The sequence below is a fragment of the Crassostrea angulata genome, chromosome 10, assembly GCF_025612915.1.
Source record: "Crassostrea angulata isolate pt1a10 chromosome 10, ASM2561291v2, whole genome shotgun sequence".
NCBI classification, from domain to species: domain Eukaryota; kingdom Metazoa; phylum Mollusca; class Bivalvia; order Ostreida; family Ostreidae; genus Magallana; species Magallana angulata.
This window is the reverse complement of record NC_069120.1, coordinates 47,920,546-47,945,670: the sequence shown is the minus strand read 5'-3', so window position 1 is coordinate 47,945,670 and position 25,125 is coordinate 47,920,546. Positions and strand designations below refer to the sequence as shown.

At 33.7% G+C, this 25,125-nt stretch overlaps 3 protein-coding genes across 3 annotated transcripts in view; 1 reads left to right on the top strand and 2 right to left on the bottom strand.

Moving 5' to 3' along the window:
• The first annotated feature begins 3,862 nt into the window (after positions 1–3,862).
• LOC128166985 (kelch-like protein 21) overlaps positions 3,863–25,125 on the top strand; it is a 31,526-nt gene continuing 10,263 nt past the window's right edge. Inside the window, exon 1 of the mRNA XM_052832470.1 lies at positions 3,863–3,909. The gene's annotated coding sequence lies outside the window, so the exon portion shown is untranslated. The remainder of the gene's footprint in view (positions 3,910–25,125) is intronic.
• LOC128166987 (uncharacterized) lies at positions 9,251–12,654 on the bottom strand. The gene is made up of 6 exons (XM_052832472.1): positions 12,500–12,654; positions 11,822–11,877; positions 11,602–11,710; positions 11,112–11,173; positions 10,314–10,391; positions 9,251–10,088 (listed from the first exon to the last, which is right to left on the bottom strand). Exons 1-6 carry the CDS (start codon positions 12,545–12,547, stop codon positions 9,938–9,940), a joined length of 504 nt encoding a protein of 167 aa, XP_052688432.1. The 5' UTR covers positions 12,548–12,654; the 3' UTR covers positions 9,251–9,937.
• Positions 12,262–24,741, bottom strand: LOC128166991 (uncharacterized). The gene is made up of 18 exons (XM_052832475.1): positions 23,393–24,741; positions 23,108–23,194; positions 22,611–22,715; positions 22,399–22,446; positions 21,691–21,821; positions 21,296–21,445; positions 21,022–21,087; positions 20,775–20,861; positions 20,345–20,473; positions 19,933–20,041; positions 19,499–19,554; positions 15,570–15,686; positions 15,208–15,447; positions 14,685–14,732; positions 14,453–14,503; positions 13,334–13,375; positions 12,710–12,759; positions 12,262–12,528 (listed from the first exon to the last, which is right to left on the bottom strand). The coding sequence occupies exons 1-16, from the start codon at positions 24,036–24,038 to the stop codon at positions 13,340–13,342; spliced, it is 2,106 nt and encodes a 701-aa protein (XP_052688435.1). The 5' UTR covers positions 24,039–24,741; the 3' UTR covers positions 12,262–12,528; positions 12,710–12,759; positions 13,334–13,339.

Genomic DNA, 25,125 nt, shown 5'->3' with positions numbered 1-25,125 from the left:
AAAGAACAAGAAATAAAAATGATTTAATTTTTTGACTCAATATTCGTATATATTACCGGCGCTTCGTACATGTGTAACGGCGTACAGTGTATAGATTATTATAATCTGTTCGAATTAAATACCATGCGTAAAGATTCCCATAATAATTACTAGTAATTGCATGACTGTGTACATTGTAGGCAAATCCCTGTGTGTTAATTACTTCTAAGACTCTTTGTTTTCCGTTAACAGTGGTTTAAATAATTTTCAGATAATTAATAAATTTTTTTGTAATTTAAATTGTATGAAGTCATTAATTTTCCATTGGCTATTGACAAAAAAAAAGAGACGCTTGACAATCCAATGAAAACAAATACACAGAGTTTGATTGACAGGTTCAGCCAGGTGCAGAAGACACCCGATGTCCGAGGTTATGTGTCCTGCTTGTACACAGTCAAATGGTCTCAGTAAGAGTTATCGATGTAAATAAATAAAAAAATATATATGCTTATAAAAACATGATCGTTTAAGTTACAGCGAAGTACATTGAAGCGTTTTTAGGGGTTTACTCCAGAAAAGTTTATACCTAATGTTTTGACTGACCTTTGTCCAATCAGATCGTAGCTGGGCGGAGTTAAGACATTGTCGCTCGTGACTTGAATGAGAGAAAGAAAAGAGAGAGAGATTATAAGTGGTGCCGATAAAGGAATAATCATTAGTTATAAACTTGCAAACAAATTAATTAAAGTCTGTATATAAAAATTACATGTATATCCTATATTGTATAACTTTAAAGCGTTTTAAAAACGATTGTGAAAAATTCTTCGGCCGCGCGCCGTCGACAACATGCACATGGATAAGAATGACGTAGCTTATATCCAACTAAATTTCCGAGCATGGAGTCCGAGAATACGGACATTAAATATTTTGAAATGCGAACGAATGACCACTTATGAACATGATGAATTTAGATGTAGTGTAAAGGAAAGGCAACGAAGGCGGATGCTTAGTGGAAAAGTAAAACGTCTAAGGTAAAGAATGTTTCACACTGAGTAACCATGAAGAAAGTTTTTATTCAAAGTAAATTTACAACCTATGTTTAATTCCAGAAAGATTCGTCAAACTTTGATTTGATTATTAACGGTAACACTTGTAATAAAAACAGTTTCTTAAATATTCGTACAGTCTTCGATGTTTGACATTACCTTATCCTATTACTGATGTATATCTAGATATCGTTGTTCCCTGGTTAAAGAATTTCAAAACACTTCAAAGTTTCATAAATTTATAAGATATACTATACTATGTCCCGAGTTTTTTCTTCCACCACTTTTTGCTTGATATATTCAATATATGATTCAATAATAGTAAATACCTTAGTGCTCAAACTACGTTCATCCACTTACATGTATATGAAAAATGTCCAGATTATGTGTTGAAACGCCCCCTCTACCGCTTCAGGTTTCAATACACATCCCAATATTGAAAGTCTAAGGGGATTTTGCATTGCATCAGCCATTGATAAGCCCGGATGATAACGTTAAAAAATTGCGCGAGGTATCCCGATTACTTCCGAATGAAGAAAAGATGTAAACATTTCCCATTATAAATATCCGTAAGAAAATTGTTTTCGTTCCTGTGAAATTTTATGAGTGAAAATTGTTCAATAAAGATATCTTGATATATTCCCTTTCATCAATTTCAGTTGTGTTTCTTTCACAGGTATGTGTATTTTTAGTAAAAATCATCAAAAATTGATGGAAACAATAACTTGGGACATACTATAGACCGTGATTTTTCACTTTATACGATAACTATTGTTGATAGATAGTTCACTCATCTGCGTCATCTATAATTTACTCCATTAACCAATTAACTCTCTCTCTCTCTCTCTCTCTCTCTCTCTCTCTCTCTCAAATTAAGTCACGACCAGTATTGTCTCAACTCCGTCTTCTACAATCTGAATGGACAAAAGTCAGTCAAAACACTACGTAACAACTTTTCTGGAGGAAATGCCTATTAAAAGCTTCATCATTTCTTGTAGAATTTTTTTTCATTAAAATATCTACATGTACAAAAGAGTTTTGCCAATCACAAACAGTTTAAAGTAATGTAAAACACGGGCGCCATTTTGAAACAATTAAATTGTCAGAGAGTTCCAAATGAAATCTGATGAATGTTTCACGCGGTTTTAGCACGCTTTGCTCGAAATGATTTACACGCTTTGCCCGAAACAGTAAACGGTTTACACGAAACGCTTCACAATCACACGAAACGCTAAACGGTCTACACGAAACGTTTGTCGCACGTTTTTGGTGTAGTAGTACGTTTCAGGGTCTGTAAATTTTGTCATCACGCAACAATTCTAAACTTGCACATAGTTTTAAAAAATTTAGAAATATTTTTAAATAAAGAAGTTATCTTACAGAAAAGGTTACGTGTTTTGTAGGCGGGTTCGGTTTTTAAATTAAAGTACTGATGTACTGACGGGAGTTGATTTTATCGAATATTATTTATTTTAAAATCAACGATATGCTAGTTTGCTTGGCAAGTAGTTTGTAATCTGCATTTAAATTATGCACATTTTTATAATATGATTTCTCTGACTTTTCCGACAAGAATTTCGAGAAAAAACCTCTAATGAATCATGTTGTGTTATATTTTGAAATAGAATTGATTTCATCAAACTGTGTTTTGGTATTCCAAATATTTCAAAAATTGTATGGATCCAACCAATAATGAACTCTAGTCTCGTTCAACCAGATCTTCGGCTGTCTCCGTTAATCTCCGACAAGTAAGAGATACCAGGTCACGTGATAGCTTGATGATGCGACCTCTAAATATAGACTGACTCTCTACTTGCCGGAGATGTAAGGAGACAGCCGATGGTTGAACGAAACTATATATTGAACTCTGACATATGAATACACACGACTACAAAAAACTTCTAATTGTTCGTACCATTAAAAATCTGACTATTTCCAAGGTATTTATAAATAAGTTTCCTTTAAAAAATGCTTCAGCGTATATAACATCGAATTTATCGATTATTTTCAAGAACGAAGTCTTGTCAGCGGCGATGATTTGTGCTTAGGTGCAAACACAGTTTCAGTTTCGGTTTGCTAGAGTAACTGCATAGGAGAGATGATTAAAATCAACTCCCCAAAAACACAATTCCTGACATGAATCATGAGTACATGTAACAATGCTTGCTACCCTCTGAAAATTTAACTCCACATTAAACATCTCATTTTTAAAAAAATCTTTGAAACGATTACATAAACTGTGTTCGACAGATAGTTTTCCTTAAACATTTTCTTTCTTTCTTTTTCAAAACACGTTTTATATACAGGCTTTCAATCACAACACATTTTTATAACAAAAGCAGAACTGAAAGTTTAGTCATTATAATTTATTGACACCATATCACATACATTTTCAACTCGCAGCAACAACGGAAGACCTACTCGTGGCTTTGCCACGAGCTCTGCTCTAGTTCATTGTACATTTAGAATTTTATTTCATATTTCAGAAGCAATTATGTGCCTGCTATCTGTAATTTGTCAGCTGAAGGGAGGGGGTGAGGGCTGCATGCCTGATCTCCAGATGGGTCCGGACACCCCATGTAAATTCAAACTCATCTATTGCTACTTGCTAGACCCCCCCCCCCCCCTTTTGAAAAAAAACAACAACAGGTTTGATAAGCGGATGTATGTTGGTAAATCACCTTATTTGATAAAGCACATAGCAGGAAAAATTCCTTTACAGTATTTTTCTTTTCTTTTTTTTTTTAATTTTATTTCGATTTTGCCTTAACCACCACCAATAAGTTTTCCGGGTTGCAAATACTCAGTGTTGGTTTTTCTATCGTATGACGCAGAATGGTATTTCCAGTTGTCCAAGGCAGGCGTGCAAAGATTTATTTAATTCGGGAGAGTCTATAAGCCCGTGACCTCAATAGCAGGAAGCCCGTGAACTCGATTGTAAACACATGTTTTGAATACGTAAGCCGTTTTTGTGTACTTCTTCTATGTATGTTGTAAACTAACATTCTTTCCGTAAAAGTAATGTGCTTTATGTAGCTTCTTGCTTATATTATAAATGAAATTATAAAAATAAGTTTGCCCTTGACTTAAACACTGTAAAAAGTACTAATATCAAGTGAATCTATAATACAAAATATAAGGCCCGTGAACTCATCGACACTCTATATAGTACTTAATATAAGAGGCCCGTGAACTCAGTAACACTCTAAATTATACTAGATACAAGGCCCGTGAACTCAGTAACACTCTATATAATACTTGATATGAGGCCCGTGAACTCAGTAGCACTTTATATAATACTAGATATGAAGCCCGTGAACTCAGTGACACTCTGTATAGTACTAGATATGAGGCCCGTGAACTCATCGACACACTATATTATACTACATATGAGGCCCGTGAACTCATCGACACTCTATAATGTACTAAATAAAAGGCCCGTGAACTCAGTAACACTCTATATAGTACTAGATAAGAGGCCCGTGAACTCAGTAACACTCCATATAATACTAGATATGAGGCCCGTGAACTCATCGACACTCCATAAAATACTAGATATGAGGCCCGTGAACTCATCGACACTCCATAAAATACTAAATATGAGGCCCGTGAACTCATCGACACTCTATATAGTATAAGATATGAGACCCGTGAACTCATCCACACTATATAATACTAGATATGAGGCCCGTGAACTCATCGACACTCTATATTGTACTAAATAAGAGGCCCTTGAACTCATCGACACTCTATTTAGTACAAGCTATGAGGCCCGTGAACTCATCGACACTCCATAAAATACTAGATATGAGGCCCGTGAACTCATCGACACTCTATATTGTACTAAATAAAAGGCCCGTGAACTCAGTAACACTCTATATAATACTAGATATGAGGCCCGTAAACTCAGTAGCACTTTATATAATACTAGATATGAAGCCCGTGAACTCAGTGACACTCTGTATAGTACTAGATATGAGGCCCGTGAACTCATCGACACTCTACATTGTACAAGATATGAGGCCCGTGAACTCATCGACACACTATATTAAACTACATATGAGGCCCGTGAACTCATCGACACTCTATATTGTACAAGATATGAGGCCCGTGAACTCAGTAACACTCTATATAGTACAAGATATGAGGCCCGTGAACTCATCGACACACTATATTAAACTACATATGAGGCCCGTGAACTCATCGACACTCTATATTGTACTAAATAAGAGGCCCTTGAACTCATCGACACTCTATTTAGTACAAGCTATGAGGCCCGTGAACTCATCGACACTCCATAAAATACTAGATATGAGGCCCGTGAACTCATCGACACTCTATATAGTACAAGATATGAGGCCCGTGAACTCATCGACACTCTATATTGTACTAAATAAAAGGCCCGTGAACTCAGTAACACTCTATATAATACTAGATAAGAGGCCCGTGAACTCAGTAAAACTCCATATAATACTAGATATGAGGCCCGTGAACTCATCAACACTCCATAAAATACTAGATATGAGGCCCGTGAACTCATCGACACCCTATACAGTACAAGATATGAGGCCCGTGAACTCATCGACACCCTATACAGTACAAGATATGAGGCCCGTGAACTCATCGACACTCTATATTGTACTAAATAAAAGGCCCGTGAACTCAGTAACACTCTATATAATACTAGATAAGAGGCCCGTGAACTCAGTAAAACTCCATATAATACTAGATATGAGGCCCGTGAACTCATCAACACTCCATAAAATACTAGATATGAGGCCCGTGAACTCATCGACACCCTATACAGTACAAGATATGAGGCCCGTGAACTCATCGACACCCTATACAGTACAAGATATGAGGCCCGTGAACTCATCGACACTCTATATTGTACTAAATAAAAGGCCCGTGAACTCAGTAACACTCTATATAATACTAGATAAGAGGCCCGTGAACTCATCGACACTCCATAAAATACTAGATATGAGGCCCGTGAACTCATCGACACTATATATAATACTAGATATGAGGCCCGTGAACTCATCGACACACTATATTAAACTACATATGAGGCCTGTGAACTCATCGACACTCTATATTGTACAAGATATGAGGCCCGTGAACTCAGTAACACTCTATATAATACTAGATAAGAGGCCCATGAACTCATCGACACTCCATAAAATATTAGATATGAGGCCCGTGAACTCATCGACACCCTATACAGTACAAGATATGAGGCCCGTGAACTCAGTAGCACTTTATATAATACTAGATATGAAGCCCGTGAACTCAGTGACACTCTGTATAGTACTAGATATGAGGCCCGTGAACTCATCGACACTCTACATTGTACAAGATATGAGGCCCGTGAACTCATCGACACACTATATTAAACTACATATGAGGCCCGTGAACTCATCGACACTCTATATTGTACAAGATATGAGGCCCGTGAACTCAGTAACACTCTATATAGTACAAGATATGAGGCCCGTGAACTCATCGACACACTATATTAAACTACATATGAGGCCTGTGAACTCATCGACACTCTATATTGTACAAGATATGAGGCCCGTGAACTCAGTAACACTCTATATAATACTAGATAAGAGGCCCGTGAACTCATCGACACTCCATAAAATATTAGATATGAGGCCTGTGAACTCATCGACACCCTATACAGTACAAGATATGAGGCCCGTGAACTCATTGACACCCTATACAGTACAAGATATGAGGCCCGTGAACTCATCGACACTCTATATTGTACTAAATAAAAGGCCTGTGAACTCAGTAACACTCTATATAATACTAGATAAGAGGCCCGTGAACTCATCGACACTCCATAAAATACTAGATATGAGGCCCGTGAACTCATCGACACTCCATAAAATACTAGATATGAGGCCCGTGAACTCATCGACACTCCATAAAATACTAAATATGAGGCCCATGAACTCATCGACACTCTATATAGTACAAGATATGAGGCCCGTGAACTCATCGACACTCTATATTGTACTAAATAAAAGGCCCGTGAACTCAGTAACACTCTATATAATACTAGATAAGAGGCCCGTGAACTCAGTAAAACTCCATATAATACTAGATATGAGGCCCGTGAACTCATCAACACTCCATAAAATACTAGATATGAGGCCTGTGAACTCATCGACACTCTATATTGTACTAAATAAAAGGCCCGTGAACTCATCGACACACTATATTAAACTACATATGAGGCCCGTGAACTCATCGACACTCTATATTGTACAAGATATGAGGCCCGTGAACTCAGTAACACTCTATATAGTACAAGATATGAGGCCCGTGAACTCATCGACACTATATATAATACTAGATATGAGGCCCGTGAACTCATCGACACACTATATTAAACTACATATGAGGCCTGTGAACTCATCGACACTCTATATTGTACAAGATATGAGGCCCGTGAACTCAGTAACACTCTATATAATACTAGATAAGAGGCCCATGAACTCATCGACACTCCATAAAATATTAGATATGAGGCCCGTGAACTCATCGACACCCTATACAGTACAAGATATGAGGCCCGTGAACTCAGTAGCACTTTATATAATACTAGATATGAAGCCCGTGAACTCAGTGACACTCTGTATAGTACTAGATATGAGGCCCGTGAACTCATCGACACTCTACATTGTACAAGATATGAGGCCCGTGAACTCATCGACACACTATATTAAACTACATATGAGGCCCGTGAACTCATCGACACTCTATATTGTACAAGATATGAGGCCCGTGAACTCAGTAACACTCTATATAGTACAAGATATGAGGCCCGTGAACTCATCGACACACTATATTAAACTACATATGAGGCCTGTGAACTCATCGACACTCTATATTGTACAAGATATGAGGCCCGTGAACTCAGTAACACTCTATATAATACTAGATAAGAGGCCCGTGAACTCATCGACACTCCATAAAATATTAGATATGAGGCCCGTGAACTCATCGACACCCTATACAGTACAAGATATGAGGCCCGTGAACTCATTGACACCCTATACAGTACAAGATATGAGGCCCGTGAACTCATCGACACTCTATATTGTACTAAATAAAAGGCCTGTGAACTCAGTAACACTCTATATAATACTAGATAAGAGGCCCGTGAACTCATCGACACTCCATAAAATACTAGATATGAGGCCCGTGAACTCATCGACACTCCATAAAATACTAGATATGAGGCCCGTGAACTCATCGACACTCCATAAAATACTAAATATGAGGCCCATGAACTCATCGACACTCTATATAGTACAAGATATGAGGCCCGTGAACTCATCGACACTCTATATTGTACTAAATAAAAGGCCCGTGAACTCAGTAACACTCTATATAATACTAGATAAGAGGCCCGTGAACTCAGTAAAACTCCATATAATACTAGATATGAGGCCCGTGAACTCATCAACACTCCATAAAATACTAGATATGAGGCCCGTGAACTCATCGACACTCTATATTGTACTAAATAAAAGGCCCGTGAACTCATCGACACACTATATTAAACTACATATGAGGCCCGTGAACTCATCGACACTCTATATTGTACAAGATATGAGGCCCGTGAACTCAGAAACACTCTATATAGTACAAGATATGAGGCCCGTGAACTCATCGACACACTATATTAAACTACATATGAGGCCTGTGAACTCATCGACACTCTATATTGTACAAGATATGAGGCCCGTGAACTCAGTAACACTCTATATAATACTAGATAAGAGGCCCGTGAACTCATCGACACTCCATAAAATATTAGATATGAGGCCCGTGAACTCATCGACACCCTATACAGTACAAGATATGAGGCCCGTGAACTCATCGACACCCTATACAGTACAAGATATGAGGCCCGTGAACTCATCGACACTCTATATTGTACTAAATAAAAGGCCCGTGAACTCAGTAACACTCTATATAATACTAGATAAGAGGCCCGTGAACTCATCGACACTCCATAAAATACTAGATATGAGGCCCGTGAACTCATCGACACTATATATAATACTAGATAAGAGGCCCGTGAACTCATCGACACTCTATATAATACTAGATAAGAGGCCCGTGAACTCAACGACACTCTATATAGTACAAGCTATGAGGCCCGTGAACTCATCGACACCCTATACAGTACAAGATATGAGGCCCGTGAATTTAGTAAGACCTAATGTTTATGAAATACTTAGTTTTTGTTATTTAAACAAGATTGAAACAACAAGGGAGTAAGTTTTTACATTATTTTTTGCAAGTAAAATTGACGAACTGCATATAAACTTAATACAATCTCAAATTTCGAAGGGAGAAACACAAAACAATAATAAAATCAACATTAAAAAGGTATGTATTTTGGAAATGATTACTTTTTTGTATTCAATAAATTATATAACATGTGAGGTAAAATCTCCCCAGAAACCCTTGGATATATCGTCACCTGGGGTTGCCAGGGGCCCCTGGATCAGATAAGTCATACAATTTGGTGCAAATCAACATTCAATGTGGATTTATCAGTAAATATCCTATCTATTTAATGAGAAATGTTTACATTATTATATACTACTCTGGGCAAAATCATAACAAACAATACATACATGTATATACATACACTATACAAACTTTTTTCAACAAATTAATTGTATTACTGTAGAAAATTGGCTGCACATACCCTTGTAAGATATAAAACATATGCAGGTACATTGAAGATTAATGGCAATAACAAATATTAATAATTATTATAATTTGTCCTTATAAATACAACTCGCTTAGATAAGTAGCATTATTCAAAAATCATTTCTCAAGAGATATTGCATGCAACTTGGCCATTCAGACTGTCCTCTTTATTTATTCTTCTTTAACATCCTCCTCATTGATGTCTCGGTTTCTTTGCATCTTTTGTCAGCCTCTTCTAATGGCAGTCCTGTTCTGAGACAGACACAAAGAACAATGGCCTCCTTCATCAAAACATGGGTCATATAGTGCATGCCAATTCTGTAAATAATGAATGAATAATGAAATAAAACAATTTGTATGATTAATAAAATCCATAGAGCAAACAATTATAAACAAAATGTGTAACTTTTAAGATAAAAAGTAAAAATACCGTAGATATGTCAAAATCAAACTGATAACCTATAATATTGAGCTCTTGAAAAACAAGAAGTAAGTTATGGCAAGTTACCAATACCTTTTGATAGCTCATACATATGTACTTACATTCGATACTCTTTTAACAGCTCCTCCAGGATGTTGTTTTTTAGATCTTTAAAAGTATAATAACTGCTATATATGGACCTGGAATAATAATAAAAAGACAGTATTAGTTAAAGTTCTGATATTTCTAGAAAAAAAACCTGCCTTCTACTTTAAAATGAATTATACATAATTAAGATGGGGATTACTCATGTATACAGAGAAATATTGACCCTAGTTTTATTTTCGTGCAGGCAGGAAATTTTGATACTGGAAGAATTACTATGTCTCAACATGCTCTAATAATCTCTCTTTTAACATTACTTTTTGAGGGGGAATTCAAAACAAGGCAAAAACATGTGCAAGTGAAGAAGAGCAAAAATAACATGGGGCAAAAATAACTCTGTATACAGTATTTCAAAGAGCCTTATTTTAGTACAGGGTATTAGGATGAAAAATATATAATTAGAGAAATTTGCTTCGGCAGGAACCTCCGACATTAAAATCATTTCACACCCTTAATTCTTCAAACACTTCGTGGATGTAGTTGATGGCAGATACAAATGTAATACCAAATGTAGAAAATATAGAGTTTGGATTTTAAACAAGAGTCTGATATAACACTGACCTTTAAAAATTGACAGATATGATAACATCACACCCACAAATTAAGTATCTCTTAATTAAGGAAGTATATTTTGGGCCAGTTGACATCGTGAAGTGAGAGAATAATAACCCATAATTGAATATCAGGCTGTTTTACTAATCAGTATGATTACATTTACATGTTTATGTTGATTAAAGAAAGAACTTTTTATTTACCCAGGCAACATTTTTCTGCTAGACATGTGCTCACGAAGAGTCATCTGTAGTTCTTCAACAACCTACAAAAGACAACACTTTACATAAATCCAAAATATGTGTTTTGAGATGGTTGAAAGTAATTAACATGTATTAAGAACATGAAAACTATTCATTATAAAAATGTATAATGAAATTTTGCTATTAAAATTCATGATTAAAAATTATATTGCATTTTACTAGATATTTAACAGCCTAGTAGTCAATTCTAAAGACATTGAAAATGTAAAACGTTGAAAGACAGACAGACAGACAAACGCTGGACAAAAAGTGATCAGAATAGCTCACTTGAGCTATACTCCATCTGAATGTAGATAATGTGAAATCTTTTGGTGCCGTTAATGTCACATATTAATAAGATTACCATAATCAAAGAGACATATACAACATGTACAAAGGATTCTATTAAATATTTTGACATAAAAACATTAAAATGTTAATGAATACTTACAGAGGCTGTAAAATATGATGCACCAAAAGCAAAATTAAGCCTTTCTCTTTCATAAAAGGATGTAGGGTCACAAAGAAATTCATGATGTCTCTTGTGATTTGCTTCCATGCTGAAAATAAGAATAAGAGGTAATTATACGAATACTGTTAGGTTTAAAATATATTCGACCGTAGGTATCTTAAAATAACAAAATCAAATGACTGAAGTAATATATACATACCATTCTAAGTTGGCACAATTCATTATCTCAACCAATTCTTTCTCAATGTTTGATATCTGAAAAAGGATCGAAAACTATTTAAGGTGCCAATTTGGTAATGGGGGGGGGTGTAAATGAAAACTATAACAGCAAAATTCTTTGTTATTTTAAGAATAAATAAAGTACACCAGCTCTAGTTTATTTGTGAAATTAAAAGAAAATCTACCATCTGGTTCCTTTCAGATGCCACATCTCAAAAATACAGGTACATTTCCTTCAATAGGAATAATTTTTTCTGCCCAGGTTTTAAGTGGGGGTCATCTTAAAATGTGAATATGCACCAAATTTCGCAATTTACTTGGAGTATTACAAAGGTTGATGAGTACAATTCATTTAAAATAATGACAAAAAATCCCGAGAATAGCTTTATTCTGTGTATAAAATTTCAAAGGCGTACGATGAAACATATCTTTATCTATTATGCAAAGAAACAAACCCATGAAATTACATCTCAATGAATTATAAAATGTCGACAATCCTCAATGATTTAGATGATTCTACAGTACATGCATATTAAATTAATTATAAACATCATTATATTCTCAGTGCAAAAATATGCAGTTGACGATATAAGATAATCATAAATCACTTGATTCAATAAACTTGTCCGGAATTAGGATTTGAATGATGAATAATTACCTGCTTTTTAATAAAGGACAAATCCACTGCTGAAAAGAGTAATGCCATGTATCATCATCAATTTTTAATCGATGTATGTGCGTAATTAATTTTCAAATATTGTCATACTTTGATTCTTATACACTTAGTCACAATATTGAAATGTTTAAGATCAACTTTTATATAGGTTCTTCTAAGGGTTACTAAATCATTTTATTTTGTTTTACTTACCTGATGTTCCCAAATTTTCCTCCTCGGAATCTGTTCCACATGTATTAGGTCTGTAAATAGAATCAAATATATTTGTTTAGCTAAATATAGCAGTAGATAAAATCAACAACACTAGACATCCTAATACTAAGCTAGCAACCATGCACGTAGCATCAGGGGGGGCCTGCCCCCCCCCCCCCCCTCTCGCAGCAACAATTTTTTTAAAATTCACATATAAAAAATGGAATAATCATGGAGTTGCCCCCCCCCCCCCCACTTTTGTGGAAGTATGTAAAAAATTGATATGAAAATATGAAAAGAGGAGTGAAATTGAAGTTATATAGTACGCCAGCCCCCCCCCCCCCCCCCCCCCCCCCCCGGATTAGGATTTTGAAGATTTTGGGAAACTTAAACTTTCCTTTTTTTTTTTTTTTGCTTGTCAAGAATTTTTGGATGAGTCTGGCCCCCCCACTTTCAAAAACGATGCTACGTGCCTGGCAACTGAATATGTACTGCAACAGAAATGGTCAATGACACAAACAATTGAAATTGCCAATTTTTTGTTACAATCATGTCTTTTTATCATGACAAATTGAATTAAATGGAATGGAAACAAAACAAAATCAATGAAAACTCGGCACTTACATTTTTTTATCCATTTTTTCTCTCTTTCCTGAAGTTGGATATCTTTAAAATATAACAAAACAGTAAGCATATTTATTATATACCATATATATACTCATGATGCTCACATATACCGTTACAATGATGCCAAAGAAATATAATAATTTTAATAATTATTAAGTGCATATTCTGCATTGACCTGTTCATTAGAAATTAGTATTCTTCTGGCTTGGAAAAAGTGTGTGAAATTTGATAATTTTATCGCGACAGAGTAACTCTCCGAGGCAAGATGTACGTTCCCACAGGTAAGACCTCTACAGCGAAATACATGTACTTTAAACTGTTAAGAGGTCTGCTGCTTATATAGGGGTTGCAGGGGTAGCGGTGATGAAAGAGAAATATGGCGGACAGCGCCTATTTACAAGTGGTGTTTAGCTTTAATGAATGAAATCAGACAAAATCCGTCAAAGTTTCGTGCAAAACTCTTAATGAAATACTAGTACATGTATATTTAAAAGGTTGATATCATTGCAAATGCTATTATTGTTACATCGCAACTAGTAAACACACAACTGCTAAGGCAGCAGTATATAACGTACATGCTGCAAAAATCAGAACCATGCTTTAAAACTGAAATTAAATACACCATGCATAATTGGAGACAGGATGGGTCTATTTATAAAATACAATTATGGATTCATTTTTTCATCAAGTTAACACAGAACTCAGAAACTTGTTACACGCATGAATTAATTCAATGTAGTCACATTTTTCATACATTTTTTAAATGAATTCAATATTTTGTTTTACTGTTTAACAGCTGTTAAATTTTAACATTTTAGAGCAAATACCTGTAATAAGGATAAACATTCTTACTACGTGAATGTTAATATACTAACTGAATTTAAAATCATGCATATTTTTACCTTCCTCTTATATCAGAATACAGAAAAGAACTTCTTTTCCTTTTCTGAAAGATGATCATACATCTGTATCTTTGTGTTCATTTTTATACAATTTGTATCAAAATCTAAAATTTTAGTCTTAACAAATCAAATATCACATGCAGAAGTAATTCATTTTTATTTTATTTTTAACCATGACCATAAATTGATATTTTATCCTTAAGGTGACACATACTTGCCCAGCATTTGCTCGAAAGAAGTATCTCTTTTCTTCTCCTTTAAGGTTCTTTTAAAAAAAATGAATTTTTTTTAGGAAATGAGTAAACAGGAAAAGAGAAATTTGATTAAAGAGCAATTCGAAAGGTGAATGTCCTCACACACAAACACACACATAATATATATATACTCATATGTAACAGATAGTGGATAAAGATCAGATTTCATGTGAAGTTCTGTCAATGAATTACCTCTGTTGGATTCTCAAGCTCCAATTCTTTTCCATCCACAAAGACTGCCTACAGTAGAAATTGATAACATATCACTTAGCATCTCATTGCACATGATTTCACATATACTCTGAAAACTACAAAGTACATTTTGCACACCATCAGTGAGAGTGATTGCTGATGAAGACATCAGCGAGAAAGATTTTTAAGGAAACTAAACCTATTAGTAGTACAAAAATATTTGCTTTTAATAAGACATGGCATATTAAATATATACATAAAAGAAAGAGAGGGTGTGAACAATTATTAAATGAAGGCTCTTTAATTGCAGAAGTAACTTTCTTTTGTCTTTTAATTTTCTAAAACAATGATATGAATAATTCATATATGTGCCGCATTTTCTTGAAAGGATGTTTCCTCTTCTTTTTTTCCCTGGATCTTTCAAAATAATAGACCCAATTCACAACTTTATAATAGGGTGATTTTGTCAGAAGTTATATTCATGAATCTGGTTCATGTAAAATTATGTCAAACAGTAAATTACCTTGTCTTGTACTTCTTTCTCTTCTTCTGGCCCCTGCTCTTCTTCTGGCCCCTGCTCTTTTTCCAAACGTTGCTCTGGCCTTTGCTCCTCTGGCCCTTGCTCTTCTTCTGACCCTTCCTCTGGCCTTTGCTCTTCTTCTGACCCTTCCTCTGGCCTTTGCTCCTCTGGCCCTTGCTCTTCTTCTGACCCTTGCTCTTCTTCTGACCCTTGCTCTTCTTCTGTTCTGTCTTTAAGAACTGGCTATAGCAGAAATAAATAAATACACAAACATGTCTATCAAATTCTCAATTTATTAAAACAAAAAACTAGTATATAATGAAGATAAATTAATATACATTAAAGCCCTATACATGTAAATTTACCCAATTTATTTTGCAGAGTCTACATTGAAACCTCTCAGACTCTCCCAAACTCTTAAGTTCCTCTTCAATGCAATAACTTCGAAAATGAAAAGCTCTGTGGCATGTCTTGCATTTGATCTACAACACATATATCATATTTACCTTTAATCCTTTACAAGTTAAACAACAAATTGTAAAAATTAGAAAGAAGCTTCTCATATATTATCATTTACAGATTTGGACTGCTACAGGATTAGAGACAAATGTGGTAGAATAATACCCCCCCCCCCCCCCCCATGAATAAATGCACGCCCGTACCAAACATTCTAACAAATGCTCATGAGCAGCTCATGAGAAGCACATGAGAATCTAGTAAGAAATGTATGCAAATTAGGTAGGAATTCATTTTGCTCATGTGCAGATTGTTAGTCTCTGTTAGGGAGGAAAATACTAACCAAAATGCACATGTGCAAAAATTTGCTCACCTGATTGCTCATGAGCAAAATTCTATTCGAATTGCTCACGTAAGCAACAGGCTATACAGATACATTGATGGTAGATTTTTTTTCTAAGTTCAACTTTCTCACGTGAGCAAGAGGTTAGGAAATTGGACTTAGTCAGTATATGCAGTATCAAAGTTAAATCAAAATGAAAAAAAAAAAAAAAATTACATCCTTTTTCCTCACGTAAGCAATTGCAAAATTTTGTTAACAAGTACATTTTGACACCCCCTCCCCCACCCCATTTTTTTTTCGTGAACACCAAACTGTCAGGTTTTTTTTGGGGGGGGGGGGTAACGTTATATTCTTTTTTTCCTAAATTCAATTATCACTCAACTTACGATTTAGATATGAGAATCTGACAAAACAGCTTGATATTGTGATTTTTCGTAAGCTGTTTGTTTCTACTTTTACTTTTGTTTTAATGTAAAGTTACCCGCTAGTCTGGTTCTCCCTCCCGCCCAAAACGAAGTAAATAACGCAGTGGCGGGGGAACCAGTCTAAGCTACGCGCGCGCTCATTGGTCGATTAAATGCCAGCCGTCAATTTTCATATTCGATTCCGCCATGTTGTCTACCATCACAGATGACGGGAAATGAATTAAAAAGGGAATTATCTGATTCTGTACGGTACTACTGGTTGATAAGGTTAAAAACTACGTTGTCAATGGGGTATTCGTCTATGGAGTGTTTTAGTGTGAAAAATCCACGGCTGAACAGAGGAAGAATCTGAATGAATGAATCGAGTGTCGACACCCCCTGCATCTTCTGTATGAGCACTTCAAGTAAGTTGAGCATTAACTTGTTAAAATATATTCTTTGAATCACTTGAATGGCAGTTAAACGTGTTTGTAATTAGAATGAATATGAAACGAAATACTGTGATCTTAGCATCTATCTTTAAAACGGGGTTAAACAATTTACAACTGACCATCAGGCAAATACCGGTGTATCGAATGTAAAACACACGTTATTTTTTTCTTTGACATTTTACTTGACAATAATTTTTGAACAAATAATTCTAACTACATTCTTTTTATTATTAACACTGATTAACGATTTTATGACACGAAGAAAAGAGTTCATGTTTTTCTTGTGTAGAATCTGATAATATTAATAGTTGCAGTATTATATAATGATTTTCTTAAAAACTGCTTGAAATATGAAAACTTTTAACAATTTCACTGATATCAAATTTATATATCTTTCCAATAGGCCTGCCCTGAGTTGCACAGACATGAAGAAAACCATGAAAAGCTCGCTGATTTTATGAATGATGCAACAAAAAAAGTGAAGACGTAATTTAAGTAATGGAGAAGTTATACATGCTGAAGTCTGGTTGTGTCAATTTGGATATTATTGTGATGTTCTGGTAGTCAGCTGTTTGTGTGGTTTACAGTTTATGTGTGAAATCAGAGAGCATGTGAGACACGAGACTGCACTGTCAAAGAAAGGACATTTGGAATGTTGGAGACGAATGCCTCGATCGATTGTAATGCAGCCAGTGTTCGTGCAGCACTTATGAACTACTTTGTATGTATGGTTAAATTGAACTTTGCCTACTGTGAACTGTGATTTTTTTCCCAAGTCCGTCTGTGTGCTACACTGCTTTGTGTGATCAAACTGCAATACAAGTTTTAACATGCCAGCATTTATTATTGGTAAACTTTCTAAAGATTTATGTAAATATTATGTTAAACAATGTATGAAATTGTATTTTTAAAATGACTGATGTAAATATATATTGATCAGAGTTGGGGTCAATTACTTTGAAAAGTAATTAATTACTTTCAAATACATTGACAATTTTATCAATTACTTGCAATTACAATTACATTGATTTTTTAAAATGTAATTAATTACCCTCAATTACTTTGATAAATGTAATTAATTACATTTCAAATACTTAAGTTTTATTTTTTTAAATCTTGAGAACATGTACATATATTAATGACATTAAGATATACAGGGCTATATGTACGGTTATTTTTTTAAAGGTTGTATAGTTCAGTTCAGATCAGATTTCTTGAAAATTTTCTTAAACATTAAATTCATTAAGTACCATTGAGTTCATTTTTGGTTCAGAATAATATTTTCTCTATAGTTAATTAATTTTTATTCACATATTAAAACTATGTTTATTGAGAAAGTACAACTTTTGGCAGTACAGCATATCAGTATATAAATAATAATTGCTATAATTCACAAGAATGAGATATTTTGATTCCCTTTAGTCTAAAATTAGTTCAGTTCAGTCTAAAATCAATTGGGGTTCTTGGGTATTGGAGGAGTTCACACCTCCACAAAATTAGATCTTTACCTATTGCTCTGGGCAGTGTGTCATACTGTATAAACATATGAAACATTATGGGACATTTAATTATTGTATAAACAAAAGTCATGCGAGGATCCAGAAAATTTTTCCAGGGGGGGTCCGAAGGATAATTGTGTTTGCCAGGGGGGGTCCGAGGCATATTTTCGCGATAATTTTACTATGTAAATTTAATAAATTTTCATTTTCCAGGGGGGGTCCGGACCCCCCCGACCCCCCCTCTAGATCCGCGCATGAAAGTCCATGCCAAACATGTATAAAATCTATTTATCATTATAAGACACCTTTATTATATCTTAAACTTGGAGAAAAGTAATTGAGATGTAATTGAAAAGTAATTGAAAATACACAATATTTTAGGAATGTATTTAAATACATTCAATTACTTGTAATTGAAGACAGACTCAATTACCAATTACTTTCAAATACTTTGAAAAATGTAATTAATTACACTCAATTACAAATACTTTTTTCAATTACCCCATCCCTGATATTGATGATTTTAATTTCAATTTTTGTCCATTGTCTTTGAAGTGAGCAATGTAGCACATGAGCCTCATGAGTCTCATAAGCCTCATGAGCCTCATGTGAGCAAAACTCTTGGTGAGCAGATCTATTCCTCGCGTGAGCAAAAAATGCTCGTGTGCAGAATTTTTCTCACGTGAGCATTTTACCTAATTTGCATGTTAAATTGCACATAAGACTCACATGAGCAACTCACGTGAGGAAATCTAGTTAGTCCTCACGTGAGCTGCTCATGAGCAAATTGTGAGAATGTTTTGGTATGGGCTATTTTCACACAAGTCACCATACCCCTTTGATAATAGTGTGTCTCTTGACTAAAAAAAAATGTAAAGGCCATTTGTGTAAAACTTCTTTGAAATTGGTAATGTTTTGTTCAGTTAGGGGGATAAAATTTAAAAATTAAGGTAATGTTAAGAAAATATTTACAAAGACAGAAAGAAGATTAGAAAGGCTCACTTAATTACCAGGTATCAAGTTAAACTCACTTTAACAGAAGAAACATGCAGCTGAATCATACTCAGTTGATATGTAGTATGGCAGAAATATATATTTGATGCAGATTTAAAAACTGCTTAAAATATTCAATGTACTCACAAATTCCTCAGTCCCAATGTCAAATCCACATTTTGGACAGCAACCAGTCAGATACACTAAAAAACAGTGACAGTAGCAAGTGAAAATTGTTTTCATGAATTAGCATTTCAACATTTAACAATTTTATGCTAGATGCTAAAACTTGAATTACTTCAACCCCAGTATTTCTGCACTTACTTTATATGCAATTTAGAATGTTTACTTTACTAAATTTGCATGTCAACAAACAAAAAAATATGCACAGTATTACTGTAGAATCACAATTTCAACGATTTCAAAAATTAAGTTGCATGAAATTTAAAATAAAAAAACAAAACACTTAGTGTTTTTTTTAGTCTCGCTGAATACTACACTTCATATTTTACAACCATATCAATAAAAAGCTTTGATTAAAATAAATATGCAATTTTTCACTAATTTCTTTGGGGATTTACCTTCATACAGCATTAAATGTTTTGCAACTGCCATCCTCATTGTCTTTAAATCAGATTCATTGATGGAATTCAGATCTTCAAATTTGTTTGATAAATGCTTCTCTGCAAACTACAAAATTAAATCATACTGTTCATCTTTGCATGCGCAATATAATTGACATATTATATTAATTACTCACATCTTGATACACTGCATTGTTTAAGATAGTGACTTATGGTTAGTACAATGTTTATACATTAATTCATTCTCATATATTAAATATATGTGCATTTAAAAAAAATATCTGGAAGATCAATATTAATATTTTAGCATAAGTGTTACATAGGTATACAAACACAGGTAATATCATAATAAAAGACATTATGTCATGATTTATGTCATTTTGATGTTAATATTAAAAATAACCCATACTATTAAACAATACACTCCGCAATTATATGAATCCCGTTGTTTTGAGTGGGCAACAGATGTAACACTCCATTCTCTAGGTGGGATGTGAGAAGTTCCCAATAAAGTTTGCAAATCTTCAATATATTTCCTAAAATCAAAGAAATGTGATGACAAATTAAGACACGTTCCAGTTCTTGCATTTCACAAGTACTTTATTTGAGACATTAGGGAGCTTTTTCAATAATTTATAAATTTAAATTGTTTCATTTACTCAACAAATTTAGTATTTATAGAAAATGTGAGTGTGTGTTATTCTTAAACTTCCTCCCTAACATATTAAGATATATATTGCTATTTTTTTTATTATCCTGTATGTCAGATGAAAAATAAATTACTGTTAGATTATATTACATTATGAATCAGTCATAAAATTTATAAAATAAATTAATCTCCAATTTCTTTCAATCTTTTTCATTTCTGCTGCTTTCTCACCACATGGGTTGTAGAAATACACCTTCCCAAGTTTCATTTCAACAACCTAATTTTAATATTAAAATAATGAATTAAACTTGAAAACATAAGCATAATTCATGTTGTCAGTATAATACATGCATGTAAAATAGTAAAGTAATAAATCAGTACATATTTGCACTAGTGTTGCATATGTATATTTTGTAGATACATCTGTAGATACTCACCACTAATGTCCAATGAGATGATCTGTAATAGGTTCCAAGAATTATATCAGCATTAAGTTCCTCAATCTAAAAAAAAAAAAAACATAATTAAAATTTAAAATATTATTGATTTTTTATTCTGTTCAATGTTTTTTCATATTGCATCAACAATTTGCATCAACCAATTAAATTAGGTTGGCATACTTTATGTTATAAAATTGGTTTGCTTTCTGACCTATAAGGATAAACTTTTATTTTTTTCAAAATCTATGAAATGAAGAATTTATTAACTTACTTCCTTCATATTTTTTCTTGATCCATCTCGCTTTTTTATCCTAAAAGAACCTTCAATTATACTGGTCATTTTTGTGTGAACGAAGTCAACAACTTTTTTCCCCATGTCAGTTTGAGCTAATGCCAATAATGAAAGGTAGCTGTCCATCACCTGCAAATAAATGATTAAACAATACATGTATATAAATACACACACACACAACTTAAGCCATGCTTTTCTTTTTTTCACTAATGGTAACACAGAGCAAAATCAAGTACAGGGTATTGAGTTGCATTATATTGTAAAATTAAGGTCTTTGCAATCAGTTCATAACAATAGCTGATATATCAACTGAAATATAAAATTGTTTCTGGAAGACAAGATTGATACTAAAAATAATTTTTATCAGTTTTTACCATATCAGTCAACCACTGACCAGGCCGAAGTGATCTTATGTCAGTGTCGCACACATTTTTTCCTCCAACCTTCGCAACTGGAATATCATTGTCTTCTTTCAAAGACCATAACTTCATCACCAATTTGAATGCTATAAAAAGATATCACTAAATCAATTTGAACTAAACAGCTAGTCTATATAGATACTAAGGAGGACCAAACTAATATCAAGAGCATTTTAAAATATTCACTTCAGTAATGCAAAAAGCTTGAATGTACAATGTATACTTTTACTTATTAGATTTGTTATATATTGTGTACAGAAAGTACACATAAGGCAAGGCAAATCCATGCCTTCTATGAACTTACAAAACCAGACATACATGTATTTCTGAAGAGAATCAGTACTTAACAAACATAATGAGTATTTTGTTTTATTGAGGATCCAAACTTTAGTATGTTAATAAATTGGAGAAAGTAATGTTGCTGTTAACTTGTCGACTTTAGAAATTTGAATCAAGTGACACGTTTTATCCAATGACCTTGCAACATTTAAGTCTGAGGCAAAACAAAAGCAGCATTATTAAGTCCAGAAATTATTAAAAGGAAACATGTAAAGCATTCATATATGTTTATTTTTGTTACACGTTTAATGACTGTGAAAAATTAATGCTGCTCATTTGAACATTAAAAAGTTATATATACAAATTAAATCTACATTAAAATACCGTTTGTGTCATCTTGTTCCACAAATGTTTGAGTTGACTTTAAAGGCTCTGAAAAGTTATGAAATAAATTGTCAGATAACATAATCAATAAATTTGAAATGCATTACTGAATATATAAACATCAACACATAAACATGATTATGTTTTAATTTAGCTAAATTACCGGTATTGAACATCATTGTTAATAGACAACATAAACTTTTGATTGATACCTTTGATCTCTTTCACGTTTTCTTCCACCACCACAACATCAGAATGTTCTTCATATTTTTCCTGCTTCTTTTTATTCAACTTCAAGGACTTTGCCTTCTTTTTTCCTTAAGTTACCATAAACACTTTTATAAGTAATATCCTACATGTAATATTTGAGAGTGGTATTCAAATGATACATGTACATATAAAATCTTGATATGCTTAAAGTGGTGTTGGACACTTGTTTGATATTAACGAGGATAACAGCACATCAAAATCAAAATACTTTCACCATTTTAGAATTTTCAATTCTACAGTATTTCCTCAAAAAAATGGGTTTTTTTTAATTTTTGGGAATTATGGTAAAAATTATAAAAGCTCATGAGGGATTCAAACCCAAAAATATATAAAATTATACTTGAGTAACGGTAATTTCAATAGCAGGTACAACACAATATGAAAATGTTCCATACCACCGAAGCTCGACCAATTATACATTTCAATTATAATAATTTACCTCTTTTGCAGTCAACTTGCAGTGAACCTTCCCTTGATTCTCTTCTAACATCCCCATCACTCATAGCATCTGCACCCCCATCTATGTCTAAATTTACAACATGTCTATTATGTGAAGGTATATGTCATATTTCATGCATGTAAGCACATTTCTCTTCATACTTATTTGGCTATTTACATGCAACTATATTATGAAAATTATTAGAGATGTTTGAATATCTTTGAATCATATTTATCAAAAGCTAGCTAGTGTAAAAAAATCAAATCCCTTCTGAAGTACACCTACCTAATACTGAAGCGTCTCTCATCGTCTTTGCCTTCTTGCCAACTCTTTTTTGAAACTTTCCAAACTGTTTGAAGTGTTTTTTTCTTCTTGGCAGGTTTCTAAACTTGTCCTCCTGCCTAAGTGGCAGCCCCTCCTGCTTTTCAGCATTTGCTGACAGTAAGTCATCCGCACTCTTAAGAATGGGGATACATTTACTAAGAGCATCATTGTTTGAGCAAATGTAAGCTTTGTTTTGCAAAGCTTTCAAAATAGCCACAACATCTCTCTGAAGTTTTATGCTCTCTTGTAAACCTGTAGCATCCTTTTCTTGGTTTTCATCTCCAGTTTTCGCTATGTCAGAAGATACAACTATATCGTGCTCTCTGGTCGTTGTATTAATTGCACCAAAATCAAGATTTAAATAGGGACTCTCAATATACAGTGGAGATAAGTTCCTCCAACTCTGGTTCGAAAACTTGAAGACAGCAAAAAAGTGCTTACAGGGAAGGAAGTTCCTGCGAAAGTCTTCACATGTACAGCTGGGAAACTCCTTTTCACTTCCCATGGTCACCTGGTATGTTTTCTCCGTACTTTTAACAGTATAAGACTTAGATGTGCCAATTATGTCTCCGGACCCAAATTGATCAGTTGAATGAAGCCTCTTCATGCAATGTTCAACAACTGTCCGAGGACGGTTATGCAAGTAATTTGGAATGCTTGCATCATAGGATTTAAAGTTGGAACTTGCCCTAAATAATGATATGATATAATCGTTAATCAATCCAAAAAGAAATAAATTTCATTTCAAAACTAATGCATAAAACCCAATAGTGACATACCTAATCACAGTGTCATATTAAAAGTTTAATAAATTGTTGAAAACCACCGCATAATGATAAAATTGATTTGTCATACCTGTAATTCAACATCACATAGTTCTGAAACAAATCTGGTAGAAAATCTTGGATGACCACTCTCATTAATGTGCTCAGTGTTCCAGGGTTTGCCAGTTTTAAATAGAAGTGCTTTAATGATTTATTAAGGCTTTCTACTCCATTTGTTGTTGTGACAGGTGAGTGAAATCCAAAGTCCATGAAAGCATTGCACCAGTACTAAAAATAAATTAAAAGCAATTGGACTTTTATGATGCCAAATCATTATTGATTTATTGAATTCAGGGTCTCTAAATTTATAGATCTTTATAATATATTCCTTTTCTTTGTTGGCACTATTAAACGCATCACAGTAAGTAATAATATATTGTTAGCCATGTACACTGCAGTGAATATATACCTATATAGCAAAAACACAGACAAGATTTAAATTTAACTATAATGTACTAAGTATACGGTAGTCCCCTTATTGCTTCATATTGCAGGTAAAATTATATTTTTTTTTAACTTCTCAAATCATATAGCTAATGAATCTTTGAAACAATTAATAATATATTTTCTTTATATTCTGAAATAAAATGCAATTGGACTCCTTTTAAAATAGTAATTTTATCATGATTGAATTATTGATTATGTGTGTGCCAATATATATTATTATACTTTCATGTTAAATACTGAAATCTGATTGGTTTAGATGCAGTTAATAATCCGTTCTATTACCCTCAGCGTTAGCAACACACTTAGCAACGGGTAACACAACGAATTGTTACATGCGCGTAAATTATGCGCGTATGGTTCACAGTGGAATTCACTTCATTTCTATATTAAATCAGTAAAAAAAAATCTCTAAAATTAAGACAT